General features: G+C 49.8%; 1 protein-coding gene across 4 annotated transcripts in view; it reads right to left on the bottom strand.

Moving 5' to 3' along the window:
- Positions 1-20007, bottom strand: part of PPP6R2 (protein phosphatase 6 regulatory subunit 2) — a 52648-nt gene that overhangs the window by 15014 nt on the left and 17627 nt on the right. For 2 of the 4 annotated variants that reach the window (XM_084879677.1, XM_084879679.1), the window contains exons 2-4: positions 18569-18698; positions 8646-8888; positions 5710-5896 (exon numbers count right to left, since the gene is read on the bottom strand). In XM_084879677.1, coding sequence (XP_084735803.1) covers positions 5710-5896; positions 8646-8872 — 414 coding nt within the window. In that variant the 5' untranslated portion in view covers positions 8873-8888; positions 18569-18698. Of the gene's footprint in view, positions 1-5709; positions 5919-8645; positions 8889-18568; positions 18699-20007 lie in introns of all 4 variants that reach the window. The other 2 variants (XM_084879680.1, XM_084879678.1) reach the window with 2 other exon arrangements.

Here is a 20007-nt window from a genome sequence, read left to right as displayed (position 1 = left end):
CACACTCTGAGCTGGAGGAAAGGAGGAGGAACGGAGGAGGAAGAGGGAGAGGTTAAACAGGAGGAAAAGAGGTGGGAGGAGGGCTCTTTGAAATGAATAATTAAGCTCCTAGAGAGATTATTGGGAATGAAATGAGGGAAAGCACTATAGAAATCAGCCTAGATAAACAGACCGTGGGTCCATAGACCGTAGCACACTCCTCGGCAATAAAAAGGAGTACACCAACACACCACCGAAGCACACAGCTGGAGGACGCTACAGGGAATTACGCTGACAAAGAAAAAAGCTAATTCCCAAAGGCCGAGTGTTATGTTTAGCCAAACATTTGGAAATAACACAATTTTAGAAACAGAAACTGATTAGTGGTTACAGGGGTTGGGGATGTGTGACGTACCGGGCGGGAGAAAGGTCGGAGCAGTTAAAAGGGCCACACCAAGCCGAAACCGGTTTGGCTCAGTGGACAGAGCGTCGGCTTGTGGACTGAAAGGTCCCAGATTCGATTCCGGCCAAGGGCATGTACCTTGGTTGTGGGCACATCCCCAGTGGGGAGTGTGCAGGAGGCAGCTGATCAATGTTTCTAACTCTCTATCCCTCTCCCTTCTTCTCTGTAAAAAATCAATAAAATATGTTTTAAAAAAAGGGGGGGGGGGCACACCAAGGACCCTGGTGGTTTGGAACTGCTCGGTACTTGACTGTGATGGTGGAGATACAACCTACACAGGGAATAAAATGCATATCGCTTTTTTCTTAAATCCTCGCCCCTGGATATGTTTTTATTGGTTTTGGAAGAGAGAGAGAGAGAAGGGGGGGGGGGGGGAGAAGGAGAGGGGAAGGCAGAGGGGGAGAGGGGGAGAGGGAGAAGGGGAGAGGGAGAGAAAGATAGAGAGATAGAGAGAGAGATAGAGAGAGAGAGAGAAAGAGAGAAAAAAACCGCTCATTTGCCTCCCGTATGCACCCTGACTGAGGATGAAACCATTCAATTAAAAAATGAGCAGAGGACCTGAACAGACACTACTCCCAAGATGACATACAAATGGCCAACAGATGTATGAAAAGATGCTCAGCTTCACCAGCTATGAGGGAAATGCAAATAGACCCTAAATTAGATACACCTGTTAGAATGGCTTTTACCAACAGGACAAGTAATAACAAGTGTTAGAGAGGTTATGAAGAAAATGAAACTCAAGAAACAAAGATGGCAGCATAGGTAAACACTTAAACTGGTGCCTTGCACAATAATTTCAAAACTACAACTAAAGACAAAACGAACATCATTCAGAAACACAGGAAAGCTGGCTGAGTGGAAATCCTACAACTAGAAGGAAAGCACATTGAGACTCAGGTATGGAGACACATGCGCGCGGGCAGCTGAGTGCCTTGCTGGCCTTATCTAGCGGGAGGGAGACAGAGGCTCCTGACTGCACTGAACCCCAGTTCCGGGCGAGACCCTGGGGATGCAGGGTTATACGGGGGTGGGGGGATCTTGACTGTCAGGCGGAAACTCGGGAGCCGGGACAGGCAGAATCTGGAGGTGTGTGCGCAAGTGCGCGAAGAGAGGACTTTCTAACGAATGCCACTGGCTTTCTCCAGCAGGTGGGAAACGGAAGCTCGCCCACTATGCTGAACTCCAGTTCCGGGCGAGAATCTGGAAATACAGATTCACTGGGGGAGAAACTGGACTGTTTGGCAGAGGGCGAAACCCGAGGGTGGCTTACTCTTAGAGGTGCTTGCAGCGATTACCGAGGGACACTGAGACCCAGGGGCATCATAGGGCAGGGCTGGCGGGAAACCAAGACTGTCTGCTCAGCCCATCCAAACTGAGCACAAAGGCTTTTGCAATTTTGCAAGTCTTATCTTATAAGACTGTCTCCAGCACAGAAGTTCTCCTGGCATAGACACAGCTGATCCTCATAGCCAATTGGCCTGGAGGTCAGTTCCTCCCAGTGATATCAACAACAATCAAAACTTAACTACAACAAGGCTGTACACACAGTCCACAAAGGAGTGCACCAAGAGTGTCCACCTCAGGTAACTGGGGAGGCCGAGCCACTGGGCCCTATAGGACACCTAGCACACAAAGCTACCCTACCAACTCAGGGAAGCAGCAAAAATACGGAGACAAAGAAACAGATCACAAATGAAAGAAGTGGAGGAAAACAAACAACTGGATATAGAGTTCAAAATCACGGTTATAAGGTTTTTCAAGAATTTCCTAGAAAAGGCTGATAAATTTAGCGAGACCCTCAAGGATATGAAAAAAGACCATCTAGAAATTAAACATACACTGACTAAAATAAAAAATAATATACAGGGACCCAACAGCAGACTAGAGGAACACAAGAATCAAGTCAAAGATTTGAAAACAAAGAAGCAAAAAACTCCCAACCAGAAAAGCAAAAAGAAAAAAGAATCCAAAAATATTAAGGTAGTGTAAGGAGTCTCTGGGACAACTTCAAGCATAGCAACATCAGAATTACCGGGGTGCCAGAAGAAGAGAGAGAGCACGATACTGAAAACCTATTTGAAGAAATAATGACCGAAAACTTTCCCCACTTGGTGAAAGAAATAGTCTTACAAGTCCAGGAAACGCAAAGAACCCCAAACAAAAGGAATCCCAAGAGGACCACACCAAGACACATCATAATTAAAATTCCAAGAGCAAAAGACAAAGAGAGAATATTAAAAGGAGCAAGAGGAAAGCAGTTAGTTCCTATAAAGGAGCACCCATATGACTGTCAGCTGATTTCTCAACAGAAACCATGCAGGCCAGATGGGAATGGCAAGAAATATTCAAGGTGATGAATAGCAAGAACCTACAACCAAAATTACTCTTCCCAGCAAAGCTATCATTCAGAATTGAAGGTCAGATATAGAGCTTCACAGATAAGAAAAAGCTAAAGGAGTTCATCAACACCAAAACAGCATTATATGAAACACTGAAAGGTATTCTTTATTTTTTAAAAGTTTTTAAAAACATATTTTATTGATTTTTTTACAGAGAGGAAGAGAGAGGGATAGAGAATTAGAAACATCAATGAGAGAGAATCATTGATCAGCCGCCCCTTGCACACCCCCTACTGGGGATGTGCCCACAACCAAGGTACATGCCTCTGACGGGAATCGAACCTGGGACCTTTCAGTCCGCAGGATGATGCTCTATCCACTGAGCCAAACTGGTTTTGGCTGAAAGGTATTCTTTAAGAAGAGGAAGAAGAAGAAAAAGGTAAAGATAAAAAATTTTGAACAAATACATATCTATCAACAAGTTAATCTAAAAATCAAGTGAATTAAAACCTGATGAACAGAATAAACTGGTGAATATAATAGAATCAGGGACATAGGAAGGAAGTGGACTGAAAATTCTCAGGGGAAAAGGGGTGTGCAGGAAGAGACTGGACAAAAAGCATACACCTATGAATGAGGGCAGTGGGAGGAGGTAAGGGCAAAGGGTGGGGTGGGAACCAGGGGGAGGGGAGCTATGTGGGGGGAGAGAAAGAGGAACAATTGTAATAATCTGAACAATAAATTAGCCGAAATCAGTTTGACTCAGTGGATAGAGCATCGGCCTGCGGACTGAAAGGTCCCAGGTTCGATTCCGGTCAAGGGCATGTACCTTGGTTGTGGCACATCCCCAGCAGGGGATGTGCAAGAGGCGGCTGATTGATGATTCTCTCTCATCAATGTTTCTAACTCTCTATCTCTCTCCTTTCCACTCTGTAACAAATCAATAAAATATATATTAAAAAAAAAAGATTAAATTAAAAAAAGAAAATGGAACTCTTGCTGGTGGGAATGTAAATTGGCGCAGCCACTATGGAGGTTCCTAAAAATAATTAAGAACAGAGTTACCACCCTGGCTGGTGTTGCAAAGTGGTTAGAGCATCGGGCCTTGCACCAAAGGGTTGTGGGTTTGATTCCCAGTCAAGGGCACATACCTGGGTTGCAGGTTTGCTCCTGGCCCCAAGTCAGGGCATGTGTGGGAGGTGGTGTTTCTCTCACATTGATGATTTTCTCTCTCTCCTTCCCTCCCTCCCTCTCTGAAAAGCAATGGAAAAAATATCCTCAAGTGAGGATTTAAAAAAATAATAAAATATAAAAAAGAATAAAGTTACTATATAACCCAGCAATCCCTCTTCTGGGTATCTACCTGAAAAACTTGAAAACATTTCTTCACAAAGAGATATGCAGCCCTCTGTTCATTACAGCATTGTTCACAGAGCTCCACAGGGAGGATTATTCAGCCATAAGAAAAGACGCAACAGGGATGGGCCTTCAGAATATCATGCTAGGCAAAATCAATCAGTCAGTAAAAGCTAAGAACCATATGATTTCTCTCATTACGTGGGATGTAAAGCAAACTCAGACACAGACAACAGTGTGGTGGCCATCAAAGGGAAGGGGGTGGGTGTACAGGGCAAAGTGCTAGACGATGACCTGAGCGTGGGCAGTGCACACACACTGGAAAAATTAAATTACCAATCAGCAGTGGTTCCCCTGGAGTGTCACCTAAGACTGCTTTCTGTATTTCTGTCTTACCTGAATTTCATTTAAATGCGTTACCTTTGTCAGTAGAAAAACTATTTTTTAGGAGTGCAGTCCATATTATTGGTAAGGGAAGAAGACGGAGGTGTTATAAGCGGAAGGAAAATCCAGACAGTGTAAATCTGGAAGTAGAGTGGTTTGGGACACACGTGTGCAGCACTGGTCTGGAAGGCGGGCAGGACCTTGGTGAACCCAGGCCTGCCCTCCATTCCAGCTCCCCGCTCCCGGCAGCACTGCTACTCTGGGACCGAGACTCACTGCCGCACCAGAGGCACCAGCACTGCCGAGTCCTCACTCCTTCTCTGCCAGTTTCCAAAGAGTATCTGAGGTGAGACAGTCCTCTGAGGTCCCCTGCAAACCTCAGATTTACAACCCCATGATGGGGACAGTCCACTGAAGACCCAACATGCCACAGGGTCCCCTCCCGCCCACCATGCTCTGCCGGGGCTGCACCTCTCAGAGCTCCAGGCAGACACGGAATATGGGGCTGTCCTACGCCTAGGACGTGAAGACACCAAGCCATCATGGTTAACCGTGTGGGGTGTGATCGTGGGATCTGCTCAACAAAGCCTGTCCCTCCTGTAGCTGATTGAAAACGTCCTGTACTTGAGAGCTGTAAGTATCTACAGGGATGAAATGCTCTCAAACAGGCCGCGGGGACCTGGGCGGCCCGGGTGCAGAAAGTGCTCTGCAGCTGTCCAAGGTCACGGCTCTCGTCTGCTCGTCTGCGGAGGGGGAGGCACTGAAGCAAGTGTCCGCTGGATGTGAGACCAGCAGCACCGCCTCCAGGAAGACAAGCTCAGAAAAGGAGTCACTCACTCTTTCACAGAGGCTGATTGCTAGAAGTTTTTTTTAATTTGCTTTAAAACAAGAAGTGCCCTAGACACTGCCACTGGCCACCCACACAGATGGCGCACGTGCCTTCAAGGACGGACAGCTACAATCCTGCCAGGACTCACGCCTGCGGCTGGGGCCTGGGCTCCCAGGCGTGGTGGGAAGCGCTGCGACTGCAGAGCCAGCAGCAGAATACCTCTTGGGAAGCCACCTTCTTACTCCACCTCCACCTCACAGGTCAGCCGCCCACACTGCTCCACTGAGTCCCCCGCCTGCTGACACGTCGTCCGCCAGGCCACCACCCCGACCACACGGGCATGGCATGCTTTTTACCTGTTCCGTCTTTCTTGCAATGAGACTGCCGATGGTCTTGCTGAAAAAACTGGCGAGCAGAGGATTGAGAGGCGGCTCGTGGTCTAGGAAGTCGTAGAGGAGGTTCAGCAGAGTCTCGTCCCCACCCAGTCTGTCGTTGATCTGCGGCACGTCGCATGTCAGCAGCTCACAGGCTGTGTTCGGGTACCTAAAGGGCACAATGCCAGCAACTGGAGGTGAAATTAGACTTCTCCAACTCTCGGGAAAATAGCTTAAATAATCTGCCTCTTAGGATGCAGAGGGAAACACTGACAAACCTCTGAGCCTGCAGACTGAAGGGTCCCAGGTTCGATTCCCGGTCAGGGCACATGTCTGGGTTGCAGGCTTGATCCCCAGTGGGGGGCATGCAGGAGGCAGCCGATCCATGATTCTCTCTCATCATTAATGTTTCTCTCTCTCTCTCCCTCTCCCTTACTCTCTGAAATCAGTAAAAATATTTTTTAAAAGGGCCAGAGGCTTGTATTTAAAAGATGAAAAATAACAAATAATAACAGAAAACTTAAAAATCAACAAAAGGGAGGAAGATAAAATTTGATGAAACCTCTCAGATGTAGAACAAAGGCAAAGACAAGACATTAAGGGGGAAAATAAGAAGTATCAATTTGCCAGAGAGAACAGAGGGAAACCTGGGAGAGAGAAAGTTATCGAAGAAATAACACAGAGGCTTCCTGTGCCGAAGGCCACGAATGAGACTGCAAGGGCCCTGGTATGCAGCACATGGCGAGAGCCCACACCCAGGGCTCGCCTTGGTGGGAACATGTAGTCCGCAGCTGGGCACCTGCTCAGCTGGGTGTTTGCTTGCTTGTTTCCTTCCCCTGGAGCAGAAGTTCCCAACATGGGGCACAGGCCCCCCAGGGGGGCAATTTGATTTTTAAGGGGGCATTTTGAGAATGAGTTATTAACAGTGAATATTTTGCATTTCTTATGGTTCTAGGGACCTCATACACAGTCTATAAATATACATGTGACATATTATGCATTTCAGTTCTCTATTATGTTTTGAAATTTTATTTGCTACTTTTTTTTATATCACTTCATATTATTTTTTAACAATTTCTTAGTGATTTCTTCCTTAGTACTTCAATGTCCTTTTGTTCCTTTTTCTCTTTCATGGATGCCATGTTCTTTGGAAGCTTGTTTAAACCAAGTTAATGGTCTTTTAGGCTTCCTCCATGTGAATAGGAGTTCACTTTTTAAATAAAAATTATAGCCCTGACGGGTTTGGCTCAGTGGATAGAGCAACGGCCTGCAGACTGAAGGGTCCCAGGTTTGATTCCGGTCAAGGGCATGTACCGGTAGGGGGTGTGCAGGAGGCAGCTGATTGGTTTTTCTCTCTCATTGATGTTTCTGACTCTCTATGCCTCTCCCTTCCTCTCTGTAAAAAATCAATAAAATATATTTTATAAAAAAGAATTATATGTCACAGGAGGCATCAGGAATTTAGAGATACTTAGGTGGGGTGTAGCCGGGGAAAAAGGTTGGGAGCCACTGCCCTAGAGCGAATAGTTCCTCCTTGCCCTGTCTGCTTGGCTTTGTACCGTCTGTCACTAATCTCTTTCAGAATCAGGCGAGAAAACTCCCCTGGCCCAGGATGCTGCTCCAGGACCCCTCTGCCCAGCCCTGCCCTCCTCCCTCAGACCTGTCGCCGCCGATGCCCTCCGGACAGGAAGACCACATGGGGAGCGAGAGGGTGAGGGGGTGGGCTGTGAAGGGTGATGACGTGAGGCTGAGGCCACACGCTGAGCGGAAGCATCCCAGCACAGCGCCCTTTATCAGACCTCCCACAGAGGCACTAGAGCCGAGGCCGTGGCGCCTCCACCATCCAGCCCTGCCTCACCAAGCACAGGCACCCCTGACCCCCCACCGGCTTGTCCAGCACAGTCCTGTCCGGGCAGGGACGGCTCTGGGTGGTCTCTGCTGAGCCACCCAGTCTGCCCTTGTAACTGCCCACGGGTTAGGTGTGCTTGTGCTCCAACAGGACTTTCTTCGTGAACAATGAGATGCAAATTTGGTATCATTTTCATGTGAAACAACCATTTAAAAATACAGACCCATTCTTAGCTTGCAAGTCACACAAAAACAGGATGTGACCTGCAGGCCATGGTTTGTGCCCTGACCAGGAATCGAACCGTAACCTCCTGGCTCATTGGTCGACGCTGTGGCCCTGTTCTAAGACCTCCCACCACTCGCTGTCCAGCTGGCCATCTGTCCTGATGAGCTGCCCAGGCCCCAGTGGGCACCCTCAGAGCCCAAGGCTGCATCTGCTCTGCCTTCCTGTCACCTTCCTATCCTCAAACTCCTCAGTCCTTATGCCAGACCCTCGCCACACCCCTTCCTTCTGACATCCTGGTCAACTGAAGAATGGGACATTTTAGGAAAAACTGAGACTGGTCACTAATGACACATTCCGCTGAGCCCAGGCCCAGAGGAAAGCAGAGCCCACTGTCTCCCAAGCCCCCTCCCGGGGTCTGTCCTCCAGCACACCATAGGACCCTACAGCTCAGAATGCAAGTCACCCCCCAGGAGCAGCCTCCTCATTTGTCCACCAGGAAGCCCCGCCCTGCTCCCCTGCAGCCCGCTCCCCTGCAGCCCGCCCTCCTGCAGCCCCGCTCCCCTGCAGCCCGCTCCCCTGCAGCCTGGCCCCCTGAAGACCGCTCCCCTGCAGCCTGCCCCCCTGCAGCCCCGCCCCCTGCAGCCCCGCTCCCCTGCAGCCCCGCCCCCCTGCAGCCCCGCTCCCCTGCAGCCCGCTCCCCTGCAGCCTGGCCCCCTGAAGACCGCTCCCCTGCAGCCTGCCCCCCTGCAGCCCCGCCCCCTGCAGCCCCGCTCCCCTGCAGCCCCGCCCCCTGCAGCCCCGCCCCCCTGCAGCCCGCCCCCCTGCAGCCCTGCCCGGTACATACTTGAAGCGGACCTTCTCGTCCATGTCCAGGGGCGGGTCCTGTGTGATGAGGCTCACCAGCTCCTCCATACACTGTGGCCGACACAGGAAGTCCAGCAGCTTCCGGTTCTGGGCCTTGCACTCCTGTAAGAGGTCATCTTCGTCCATTAACTCCCGCAGCGTCACGTCCTCCTTGTCCAGCAGCTTGTCAACATGGGACGTGGTGTTCAAGTCGAACTTCCAGAACATGGTGACGGCCACAGACCTGCAGGCAAAGACCAGAGGGTCACTTCCCCCAGCACTTGACAGAGTCCCAGAGTCCGTCCCCACAAGGGCCTGCGCCGGAGACGGTGCTCTTCCCAGCACCCGCTCTGCCCACGCCTCTCCGGTCAGGCTCTCACGTCAGCAGGGACGTCACGTCCAGCATTCGGTTCCCTGCTCACTGACCGCCTTCCTCAGCTCCGTTCCCACCCTGGGTGCTCTCTCTCACTCCCTGCCCCCTCAGGAGAGGTGTCTGCGTGTGTCAGACAGGGATGCCTCTGCACCCCAATCAAGTTAATGATTCACCACTCCACCTCAGAGTGAACACTGGACACCTCTCCCCCAATGTCCCTGGATCGTATGGACTCTCAGTCTTCTGTAGACGATGCTCTGACATCATAGAACACCTTTCTGGTTGGAGAGAAATGCCACTCCCTGGCTGGTCAATCTTCGAGGCAGCAGAGGGCCCAGCAGGGGCCGGCCTGTGCCCTCTGCACACTCCCATCCAGAGGGCTCCTCCAGTATGCCCAGCCCTCCCCTGCCTCCAGCCAATACTCCTGCCTTTATCTCAGGGCCAGGGCCCAGGCAACCAGGGACTACCCAGCGACTTAGAGCCCACCTACCCTGTCCACAAGCCCTGCCTCTCCCGTGGAAACCCCCCCAGATTGTGCCTAAGCATCAACACCTGTCCTCTGCTCCCTGCACCCCTGGAGTCCCCCATGTGGCCATGCATGAAGAACAGGCCTCCTGACTCCAGGGACCATGAGGTAACAACTTTATTTTCCTGAGACTCTGAGTCTCCTCTCGTGGCTGTGCCTGACTGACCATCTCATAAAAGAACACAGAACATCTCACGGAGTCTGACTGGTGTGGCTCAGATGATTAGGCATCGACCTACGGACCAGGGGGTCACGGTTCGATTCCCGGTCAGGGCACATGCCTGGATTGCGGGTTTGATCCCCAGTGTGGGGTGTGCAGGAGGTAGCCGATCCATGATTCTCATCACTGATGCTTCTCTCTCTCTCCCTTCTTCTCTGAAATCAGCAAAAAGATATATTTTTTAAAAACATCTCATAGAATACAATCTCAGCAAGACAGCTTGCTTCGCTTCACCCCTCCCACTACCTGGCACCTCCCCTCACCATGCCTTCTTGCTGAGTAGGTTATCCTAAAGCCACATGTCCCTCACACTCCGCTGGGCCCTGAGACTGCTACTGTGTCCTCTGCACCCCACACTCCTCTCCAGGCTCCTGATGTCTTGGCCTGGCAGACAGGAGGTCTGTCCCGCTGAGGGAGCCTCACGTGGCTGTCTGTGGGCCTCGGTCCCTGTCTGACGCAGAATGAAGAACAAAGCCTGGGTCTTTAACACAGTCAACCTGCATGTGACATTATAAATCTTTGCAATGTTTTAAGAATCACTGGAGCCTGATGCATGAAATCCCTGCAAGAGTAGGCCTTCCTCCCTCCGGCCGCCGGCAGGCACCCAGGACCAGGGCTTCCCTTGCAGGCCAGCTTCGTACAGAAGGACAGACATCCAGTCTAATTAGCATATTATGCTTTTATTATTATAGATTATTTGAAAAATTATGGTAACAGATGAGAAGATGGACTTGTCTACCTTTGACCTAGAAGAGAAAGGCTGCCCACACGATGTGAGCTCTGTGTCCTCGCTGTCCGGCTGACCCCCCAGCAGCCTCTTGTCCCTGCTGCACAGAGGTCTTTTCTAAACCAGACACCTCCACGTTCCTCCCATCCCGCCTCACATCCCCCTCACCAGACTGCTTCACAACGGCTCCCAGACCCTTGGGCACCCTCCCGCCTGCCGAGCCCCCTGGCCACAGGGGTGCTGTGCCTTCCGCGGCACAAGCAGTCCTTCCCCTGTGCCCTCTGCCCGGCAACAGGCAGCTCCTCCTCCAACCCCATTCGCCCTGCAGGCTGCGCAGGGCACCACACTCAGAGGCTGGGTGCTTGGACTTGCCCTGCACTGTGTGTCCTCAGGCCCCTTCCCCTTGATTTCCCATGAGGAGTGGAGGGGACACTGGGGGGCAGCACCAGACTGCGGGACCAGAGATCCCCAGAAGCACCTGGCAAAAGATGGCCTCCCCACCTCCAGATACCCCTCTCTCTTGAGCGACTCCCACACTCGATAACGTGCAATCCAGGGAGGAGGGGCCACAGGGAGACCCAGCTGGCAAGGCTTTTTCCAGGCTTGGAGCAAGACTTGGCAGCACAGGGCAGCTAGAGCTGGCTTCTGTGTGTCATGCTTCCAGCCACAGAGTGGGTGAGTGGCCACGTGGACCACAAGATCCCATCAACCAAAAGAACTGCAGTAATCCAGAGGAAGACAAAAAAATAAAAAGGAAAAAGAAGAAGGAATAAGTAACAAAAAAGACGGGACAAATGGGGGGAAAACAGCAAGATACCAGTCGTAAACTCAACCAGTGCATTGATGAATACTTTCAATTAAAGACAGAAATGGTCAGACTAGATTTAAACAGCAATAACTAACTATATGCTGAATATAAATGACTTATTCTATCTTTTTGTTGATTTGGGAGAGAAGGAAGGATAATGGGGAGGGAGAGAGAGAAACATCGACATGAGAAACATCAATTGGTTGCCTCCCGTACATGCCCAAACAGGCACTGAAACTGCACCTGGGTATGTGCCCTGTCTGGGAATCGAACTTGCCAACCTTCAGTGTATGGGATGATGCTCCAACCACCTGACCTGCCGGCCAGGGGTAAAAAGCTGGCTTTAAATATAAAGACACAGGTCAAGCCTTTGTTTTGCACGGCTGGAAAGCTACAGCATGTGACCACGAATCATGATGGTTCACTTTGCTGTGACGCCCTGTCCACTGCTGCCAGGTACGGGCTGCCCTCATCAAACATGCTGGGAAAGCCCAAACCGGTGTGGCTCAGTGGATAGAGCGTCGGCCTGCGGACTGAAAGGTCCCGGGTTCGATTCCGGTCAAGGGCATGTACCTTGGTTGCAGGCACATCACCAGTACGGGATGTGCAGGAGGCAGCTGGTTGATGTTTCTCTCTCATCGATGTTTCTAACTCTCTGTCTCTCCCTTCCTCTCTGTAAAAAATCAATTATACACACACACACACACACACACACACACATATATACATATATATTTTTAAAAATATACTTTATTGATTTTTTTTTACAGAGAGGAAGGGAGAGGGACAGAGCCAGAAACATCGACCAGCTGCCTCCTACACCCCCCTCCCCCACCAGGGATGTGCTGGCAACCAATGTACATGCCCTTGACCAGAATTGAACCCGGGACCTCTCAGTCCACATGCCAATGCTCTATCCACTGAGCCAAACCGGTTTTGGCTAAAATATATTTTTAAACAAAAATTTTTTTATTTCTTTTATTAATTTTTTTTTTTTTCAGAGAGGAAGGGGGATAGAGAGAGAGAAATACCAATGATGAGAGAAAATCATTGATTGGCTGCCTCCTGCACTCCCCCCATTGGGGATCAAGCCCACAACCTGTTCATGTGCCCTGACCAGGAACTGAACCAGGGACCTCACTAGCCTGGTCAGATAATTGATTTTTTAGACCTTTTTCCTATTATAAGCATTTAAAGCTGCAAAGTTTCTTTCGAGCACTGCTTTAGCTGCATCCCACAGATTTTTATATTCATAATGATCCTTGTGATTTTTTTCTTGGACTTACATTTTAAAATAAAATGCTTAATTTTCTAATCATTTTGGGACTTCCTAACTAGCTCTTTGCTACTGATATCTCATTTCTGTTGTGCTCAGAGAGCAGGCTTATGTGACTTCATTCCTTTAACTGAATTGGTATTTAACTTACGGCCTAGCATGGAGGTCAACAAACTTCTCAGAAAGAGCTGGGCAGGAATTATTCTCAGCTTTGTAGGTCACATGGGATCTCTGTTGCATGTTCTTTTCCTTCTTCCTAACAATTCTTTAAAAACATAAAAACTACTCTCATCCCTGACTAGCGTGGCTCAGTTGGTTGAGCATGGTCCCATGCACAGAAAAGTTGTTGGTTCCATTCCCAGTCAGGGCACATGCCTTGGTTGTGTGCAAGAGACTGCAATCCATCAATGTTTCTCTCTTTCTCTTCCTCTCCCTTCCTCTCTCTCTGAAAATCAATTAAAAATCTTAACAACAAACTATTCTCAGTCTGCAAGCTGCAGAGAGCAAGTAGTGGCGGGACCTGCATGCAAGCTGCAGTCTCCTCCCCAATCCTTGCCTATGACAGGGCACAGTCCATCCCAGTGAATGTGTGTGTAACTGGACACCGGGTTCTCTCTGCTGCTGGGGAGTCAATCCAGTCGGCTGACAGTAGTAAGATAATGGTAACTGATAAAATCAGCTGACAACTGCTTTTGTGACTACTTATATCAAATAACGAGAAGATTGCAGTCTCCACCTATAACTGTGGATGTACTACTATTCATGTCTCCTTTTGATTTTGTAAGTTTTTGCTTCATGTATTTAGAATTTATCTTATTATGTGGACACATATTTAGGATTTTATAACTTGATGAACAACCTCTTCATTCATTTTGAAATGCCCCTTGTTATTTCTGGCAATATAGGCAGCCTGGCTTCACTGCGCCTCCAGAGACTATGCGATCCACCCGCCAAAGGCGTGTGCAGCCCTGCATCTCGCCAACCCCTGGCACCACTCCCCAACGGCCGGTGCTAGTGCCTTTCTCGAAATACACAAACCTTGTCACTGCCATCACCGTCATGTGCTCTGTGATCAGTGACCCTTAACCTCACTCCTGTCATTCTTTGGGGCCCACAAACTGCCCCATGAGACCAAGACCGTCCCTCCCTCTCCTGGGCCCCTATTTCCTGAGACACAAGGCGGAAGGCAGGCCCTTCGTAGCCCACGATGGCCTCCAGGTGCCCGTGCAGGAAGGGCCGACCTCTCACTTCACACCAAAAGCAGAAGTGACCCGCGGGGGGAGGGGGCTTGTCCAACGCCAAGAGAAGCCGGAAGCGAGGCCTCTCGGCCAAACAGTGAGCACGCTGTGACCGCCAAGAGGTCCTGAAGGAAATTACAGTGCTGCTCCAGCGAACACGCGTGTAAGAGGCAACAGCCTACTGCTGGGGAGGAGGCAGGGTCCGTGCTCTGGGAGAGGGCCACCAGCCAGGGCTCCCTCCAGCCACAGCCGACTCCAGGGCAGGCCCGACGCTCTCCCCTCCTGTGAGGCCGAGAGGGGAGGCGGCTGTGGAGGAGCGTGTGGAGGTGGGAGGCTGGTCGTGAGCTGGAGGAGGTGCGGGGGCAGCACGGGCTGAGCTGCAGCGAGCTGTGCAGAGGGGCCGCTCAGCAGACTCCTACCCGCCTCCGAGGTGGAGGACGGGCCTCCGGTGGGAAGGAGACGCCACCGGGACCTCACAGCTGAGAGGTCGGCGCCTGGCCTCACAGGACGGGGGGCTTGGCTCGTGCTAGGAGCTCACCAGCTGTGACTTGAAGCTGGAGCCAGAGCTCACTTCCCGTTTAGAAAGTCCAGGCCCGTGAGAGTGCGGCTCCCCCTGCTCTGCCTGTGTCTGCATGTGCCCCCGGCTCCCCGGACAGTGTGAGCCCGTGCAGACCGACCCTCAGAAAAAGGACCCTTCCCTGTCTCACTGCTCACGACACGGCGCCTGGCCCCAGAGCGCTGTGGAGGGCCCATGAAGGCCGTTTCCATGCCTTCCTGCCGCTCTGGGTCAAGGACTGACTGACTCCCACGTCTCCTTGTGAAGAAAAGCCAGTGATGAGCTATGGCCGCGTGGGGTTCCTCTGATGGATCGGGGCAAACCCATGGAAAAGGTCTCCCTGTCCCCGCTGCACAGAGACCCTCAGTGAGTCCTGGAGGCATTCAAGGGTCGGGGAGAGGCCGCCCCGCCCTCGTGGCCGCCCTGAGGGCTCAGGCCTCTGAGAGGAAGTGCCTGCCCGTGTGGAGGGAGCAGCAGGAGGAGCATGAAGTGGAGCATGAGGACGGGCGGGGTCGCTGCAAACTCAGGACAGAGCCTGAGTGAGGAGGAGGTGCTTGCAGAGGAGCAAGGAGAGGGGTTTCGGGAGACAGAGCCCCCCGTGACGAGGCTCTGAGGACGGTGAGGACTGGAGTGTGATGTGAGCGTGACTGACAGAGCGGTGCCGAGTTTGAGGACCGGCTGCAGATAGAGAGAAAAAAGAGACACAAAAGAGAAAAGGAAAAGAAAGGGGGGAAAAACCAAACAACTATCCTCTACAATTACCTTCATTTCAGAAAATAATGACTTTCAAATATCAAAAAAGAAAAGTCATCATTTTAGGATTAAGGATAATGTCTCACTTTCAAAAAATATCATTTTAAGAAAAACTCACCTCATTACATTTATTTCGTTCATTTCACCCATATTACAGACCAGCATTTGAGGGCCTCTATTATTTTACCACCACATGACACATGAAATAAAACTAGGTTATACTCTTACAACCATTAACTTAGACCATAGCTCATGAGCTCACATCAGCACATTGTGCTACGCCATTAAGGCAAAAATCCCTGTATAAGGACACTTCCGCTCCCATCAGTTTTCTAAGCATTTTAAGAAATACTGATCGCATCTGTGGCTTCCTTTGAAAGCTCATCCCAATGGCACTGTAGCTAATTTCAATGTCCCAGGAATGCGCGGCAGAAAACACTGACTCCTCTCCCATCGCTCTCACTGCCGGGCACCGCACGCTGCCCCGTGAAGCGCCGGCACCGCTCAGCGGCCCCACCGCAGGGCGCTCTCGCGCTCCTTCCCAGGCGACACATCCACGGCATCCCCACCCGCAGGCCCCGCACCAACACGTGAGACGCCAGGACTCCTCCACACCCTGACAACGCCTCCGCCCGCCAGCTCTCTGGAATCCTAGCAAAGGATCACCAGCACCTTCCAGACGCTTAGTCAACAGCCACCGAAAGGAACCCGAGTTCCCCATCTCTATTTACTTGTTCTGGTCAGCATGCTATCAGACTGCAGGTAGGTCCCAAAGAGAAACGCTGCCACGTGATCCTATAGTTCCAAACGAGCTCTTCACAAAGGAACACGGAGGCAAGGACTGTTGCTAGGAGAAATTAGAATCTAAAAGATTTACAATCCGAGTCCTGGATTGGCTGTGTGGCCTGAAGCCAGTTATGTGACCCTTGTACTTTGGTTTCTGCACCTGCGAGCCGGGAACATGAGCATCCCAGACTCTTGGAACTGCTGTGAGGACTGAGTTACCCACACACAGAGCCCGGAAGCGTGGCCGTGCGTGGTGGCCACAGATCCCGACTGCAGGAGAGAGGAGGAAAGAGAGGTCACCTGCTGCAGAGCGCAGCTCGGGGTGCTGGGCGGCGGCACGGCTGCAGAGCTGAGTGTGTGCCTCCCCCAAGCTCACCACAGTGCGTCACACTGGAGCTTGCATCCACAGGAAGGAAGGGTCTGCACTGTTAACAGACAAACCCTACCCCCAGGAGGCTTTCTTACCTTCCCAAAGAGCAGTGGTCACACGCTCACCAGCACAACTGGAATTCCACGTGGCTTGGAAAAATGGTGATGCAAGTCCATGGAAAGCAGTGTATATTTGTACAATCGACTGATTACCAAATGAGACCAGGTCTAAACTGGGGGACAGACCCCCAAAATGGCCTAATTGAAACGTGAGTAAAAATCCAAAATCAGAAGTAAAGCCCTAGCTGCCCTGACTCAGTAGTTGGAGCGCCGGCCCATGGACTGAAGGGTCCCAGGTTCAATTCTGGTCAAGGATACGTGCCTCAGTTGCAAGCTCGACCCTGGCCCCAGGCAGGGCACGTGCAGGAGGCAACCAATCAATGTGCCTCTCTCCCATCGGCGTTATGGGTGAGGATTAACAAAAAACACACACAGATAAAAAAAGTGAAAAGAAGAACTTGCCCTAGCTGGTTTGGCTCAGTGGATAGAGCGTTAGCCTGTAGACTGAAGACCCTTTTGTCTCTCATGCTATCTGATTCCAATGCATGGGTATGTGTTTCTTTTTATTTATACTGCGTGGGACACAGTGTGCTTCCATTCTCACCACACATTATTATTCTACCCTCCACTTTCTCTTATTCTCATTTTCCATCTCCCATCTCTCAGGGCTGCACACTGTGTAACTTCTTCATTCATATACTCCAGTTCACAATTCTGTCTTCTGCCATGTTTAATATGTCTACTCCACATATATTGGATTAGTTTCTTGTTTTTTTTTTAGTAATTCTTAATTGCTGAAAGGATTACATATGCCCCTTTTTTCCTCCCATAGACCCCCTTGAAATTTTTACTTCAACTTCTTTACATTTCTAAAAGTTCTACTTGGATTACTTTGATACTTTGTTTTGTATTACTAATTTTTATTCTATGTGTATTTCTTCAAATATTTCATATATTATTACTAGGGGCCCAGTGCATGAATTCGTGCACCTTGAAAGGAACTGGGGCCGAGAGGCTGCGCTGGGCACAGGGATGGGTCTTGGCCCATCCTCCAAGGCTCCAACGGGCCCCTCCCGCCGCGGCCCTGGTCCCACTCGCACCTGCTGGCTGCACAGAGGGATTGGGGCCGGCATTGGGCGCTGGCAGTGGGTGTGAGCACTGGGCATGCAGGAGCAAAGAATTTTCAGTAACCACCAGAGGCTTGCCCCAATGACAGTGACCAGCACCCTGCCTTGGTCTGGCACCCCTGCTCACCCACTCCACCATACTACCTACGCCAATGCCCACCATGTTCTATGCTCTGCCGCCTGCTGCTGACACCCACCATAATCTGCATGAGCCCCATGATGGTCAGCGCACATCATAGCGACCAACTGTTCCATCGTTCAGTCTATTTGCATATTATGGTTTTTATATAGATACACTAGAGGCCCCCCACCGGTGCATGACTGGGGCTGAGGAGGGAGTGTGGGAGGGCTTCAGGGCATGTCCGATCCCAGCAGCAAGCTAACCTATCAATCGTAGTGTCTGCCCCCTGGTGGTTAGTGCACATCAGATACACTTTAGAGCAGTATCTTAATTTTTAGTGCACCAAAGTGATCACAAGAAACCATATTTACTGTGATTTATCCAGCATCTAATTGGAGTGCAATTGGAGAGCTTTTTAGGAGCACCCAATATTGAGGACACAGGAGTCCCTCCCTCCTTTTTCTCCAAAATGTATTTTTATTTATTTCAGAGAGGAAGGGGGAGAGAGAGAAAGAGAAGAGAGAAACATCAATTATGAGACAGAACTGGCTGCCTCCTGCACACCCCATGCCAGGGACTGAACCCACAATCCAGGCATGTGCCCTGACCGGGTATCAAACTGTGACCTTCTGGTTCTTAGGTCGACACTCAAACACGGAGCCAGGCCCTCCCTCCCTTTTCATCCTCCACATAGACAGTGTGTCCTGGACGGCGCCCATGACCACGTAAGGCTCTAGCTCACGTGCACCTCGCTACACGTGCATGGCTGTCCCCATTTTATTTGGATTACACTTCAGCTTGGAGAGACCAAGTAACTTTCCATAATACAGCTCTTCAAAACTAGATTCAGGAGGATCAAAAAACAACCAAAAGACAACAGACTATACACACCCTTCAAAACTAAATTTCTGCTGTCAGAAACGTATGCAGTATATTTGCACATATTATACGGTAACGCAGAACAAAAAAGGAAAACCATCCTACCTTCTGTGGAAACTTCTTGTTTAAACTTTGTATTCAGGCAAAATATAAAGACATTTGGGGGTTTTTCTTGGAGTATATGCAACTTTGAGAAAATTTTTTTCATTCAGTATAAGATTGATAATAGCTTCACCTGAAAAATAAAAAGGGAAAAAATATTTTAAGTTCTGCTTTTATAAAGTAAATTACCAAAATGGCAGATAAAAAGAAAGCAAAAATCAGTATCTGTACTTAGTATTCAAATTATCAGAACATTTCAGGATGAAGGAATGAAAGCTCCGTTGCCTCTATTTGCGCTAGAGAGCGTGGTGCCGATGGCGTACACCCAATCCCGTGTCTGGTTAATGAGCTCATTTGTTGGAATGTCACACACAGATTTCAAAAATGTGGGAAGGATCTCTATGGAGTTGTCCACTTTAGTAACTTTATGTATTTACTTATTTTTATCCTCACCTGAGGATATCTTTCCATTGATTTGTAGAACGAGTGGAAGAGAGGGAAAGACAGAGAGAAATATTGGAGAGAGAGAAACACATAGGCTAGTCGAGCCCTAAACAGGGCTTGGGCCAGGGAGGAGCCTGCAAACCTGAGACCCTTTGGTTCACAGGCTGACACTCTATCCACTGAGCCAAACTGGCTGGGGTCGGTTTAGTAACTTCACACTATCTCCTCAAGAAATGCATATTCCTGTCCTGGCTGGATAGCTCAATTGCTTAGAACAGTGGTCGACAAACTGCAACTCGTGAGCCACATGCGGCTCTTTGGTCTCTTGAGTTTTTAGCAAAGGCCGGCTTAGGAGTAACCTAATTAAGTTAATAACAATGTACCTACCTATACGGTTTAAGCTTAAAAATTTTGGCTCTCAAAAGAAATTTGAATCATTGTACTGTTGATATTTGGCTCTGTTGACTAATGAGTTTGCTGATCACTGGGTTAGAACATCGTTCCAATATACCAAGGTTGCCAATTCAATCCCAGTCAGGGCACATTCAAGAAACAGCCAATGAGACCGGCATGGCTCAGTAGTTGAGTGTCGAACTATGAATCAGGAGGTCACAGTTTGACCCAGTCAGGGCACATGCCCAGGTTATGGACTTAAGGCAGCTGATCAAGGATTCTCTCTCATCACTGATGTTTCTCTTTTTCTCTTCCTCTCCCTTCCTCTCTGAAATATATATATATTTTAAAAGGAATCGGCCAATGAATGCATAAATAAGTGGAACAACAAAACTATGTTTCTCTCTCAAAAAAAAAAAAAAAAAAAGCAGCATATTCCTAGTCATAAGGTGACTGATAACGCATCACAATGTCTAAAAGTACTCCAACAGTGACCTCTACATACCATTTCCAAGTCAGGCGACCAGCACTGCCTGATAAGATGACTGGACACCTGAGCCCGGGCAGCTCACTTTGCACTTGCATGAAAGTCATGATTTACCACT

This window comes from Pipistrellus hanaki (assembly GCF_964339955.1).
Source record: "Pipistrellus hanaki genome assembly, chromosome: 3".
Classification (NCBI taxonomy): domain Eukaryota; kingdom Metazoa; phylum Chordata; class Mammalia; order Chiroptera; family Vespertilionidae; genus Pipistrellus; species Pipistrellus hanaki.
Note: the sequence above shows the minus strand (reverse complement) of the source record. Positions and strands in the feature narration are given on the sequence as shown.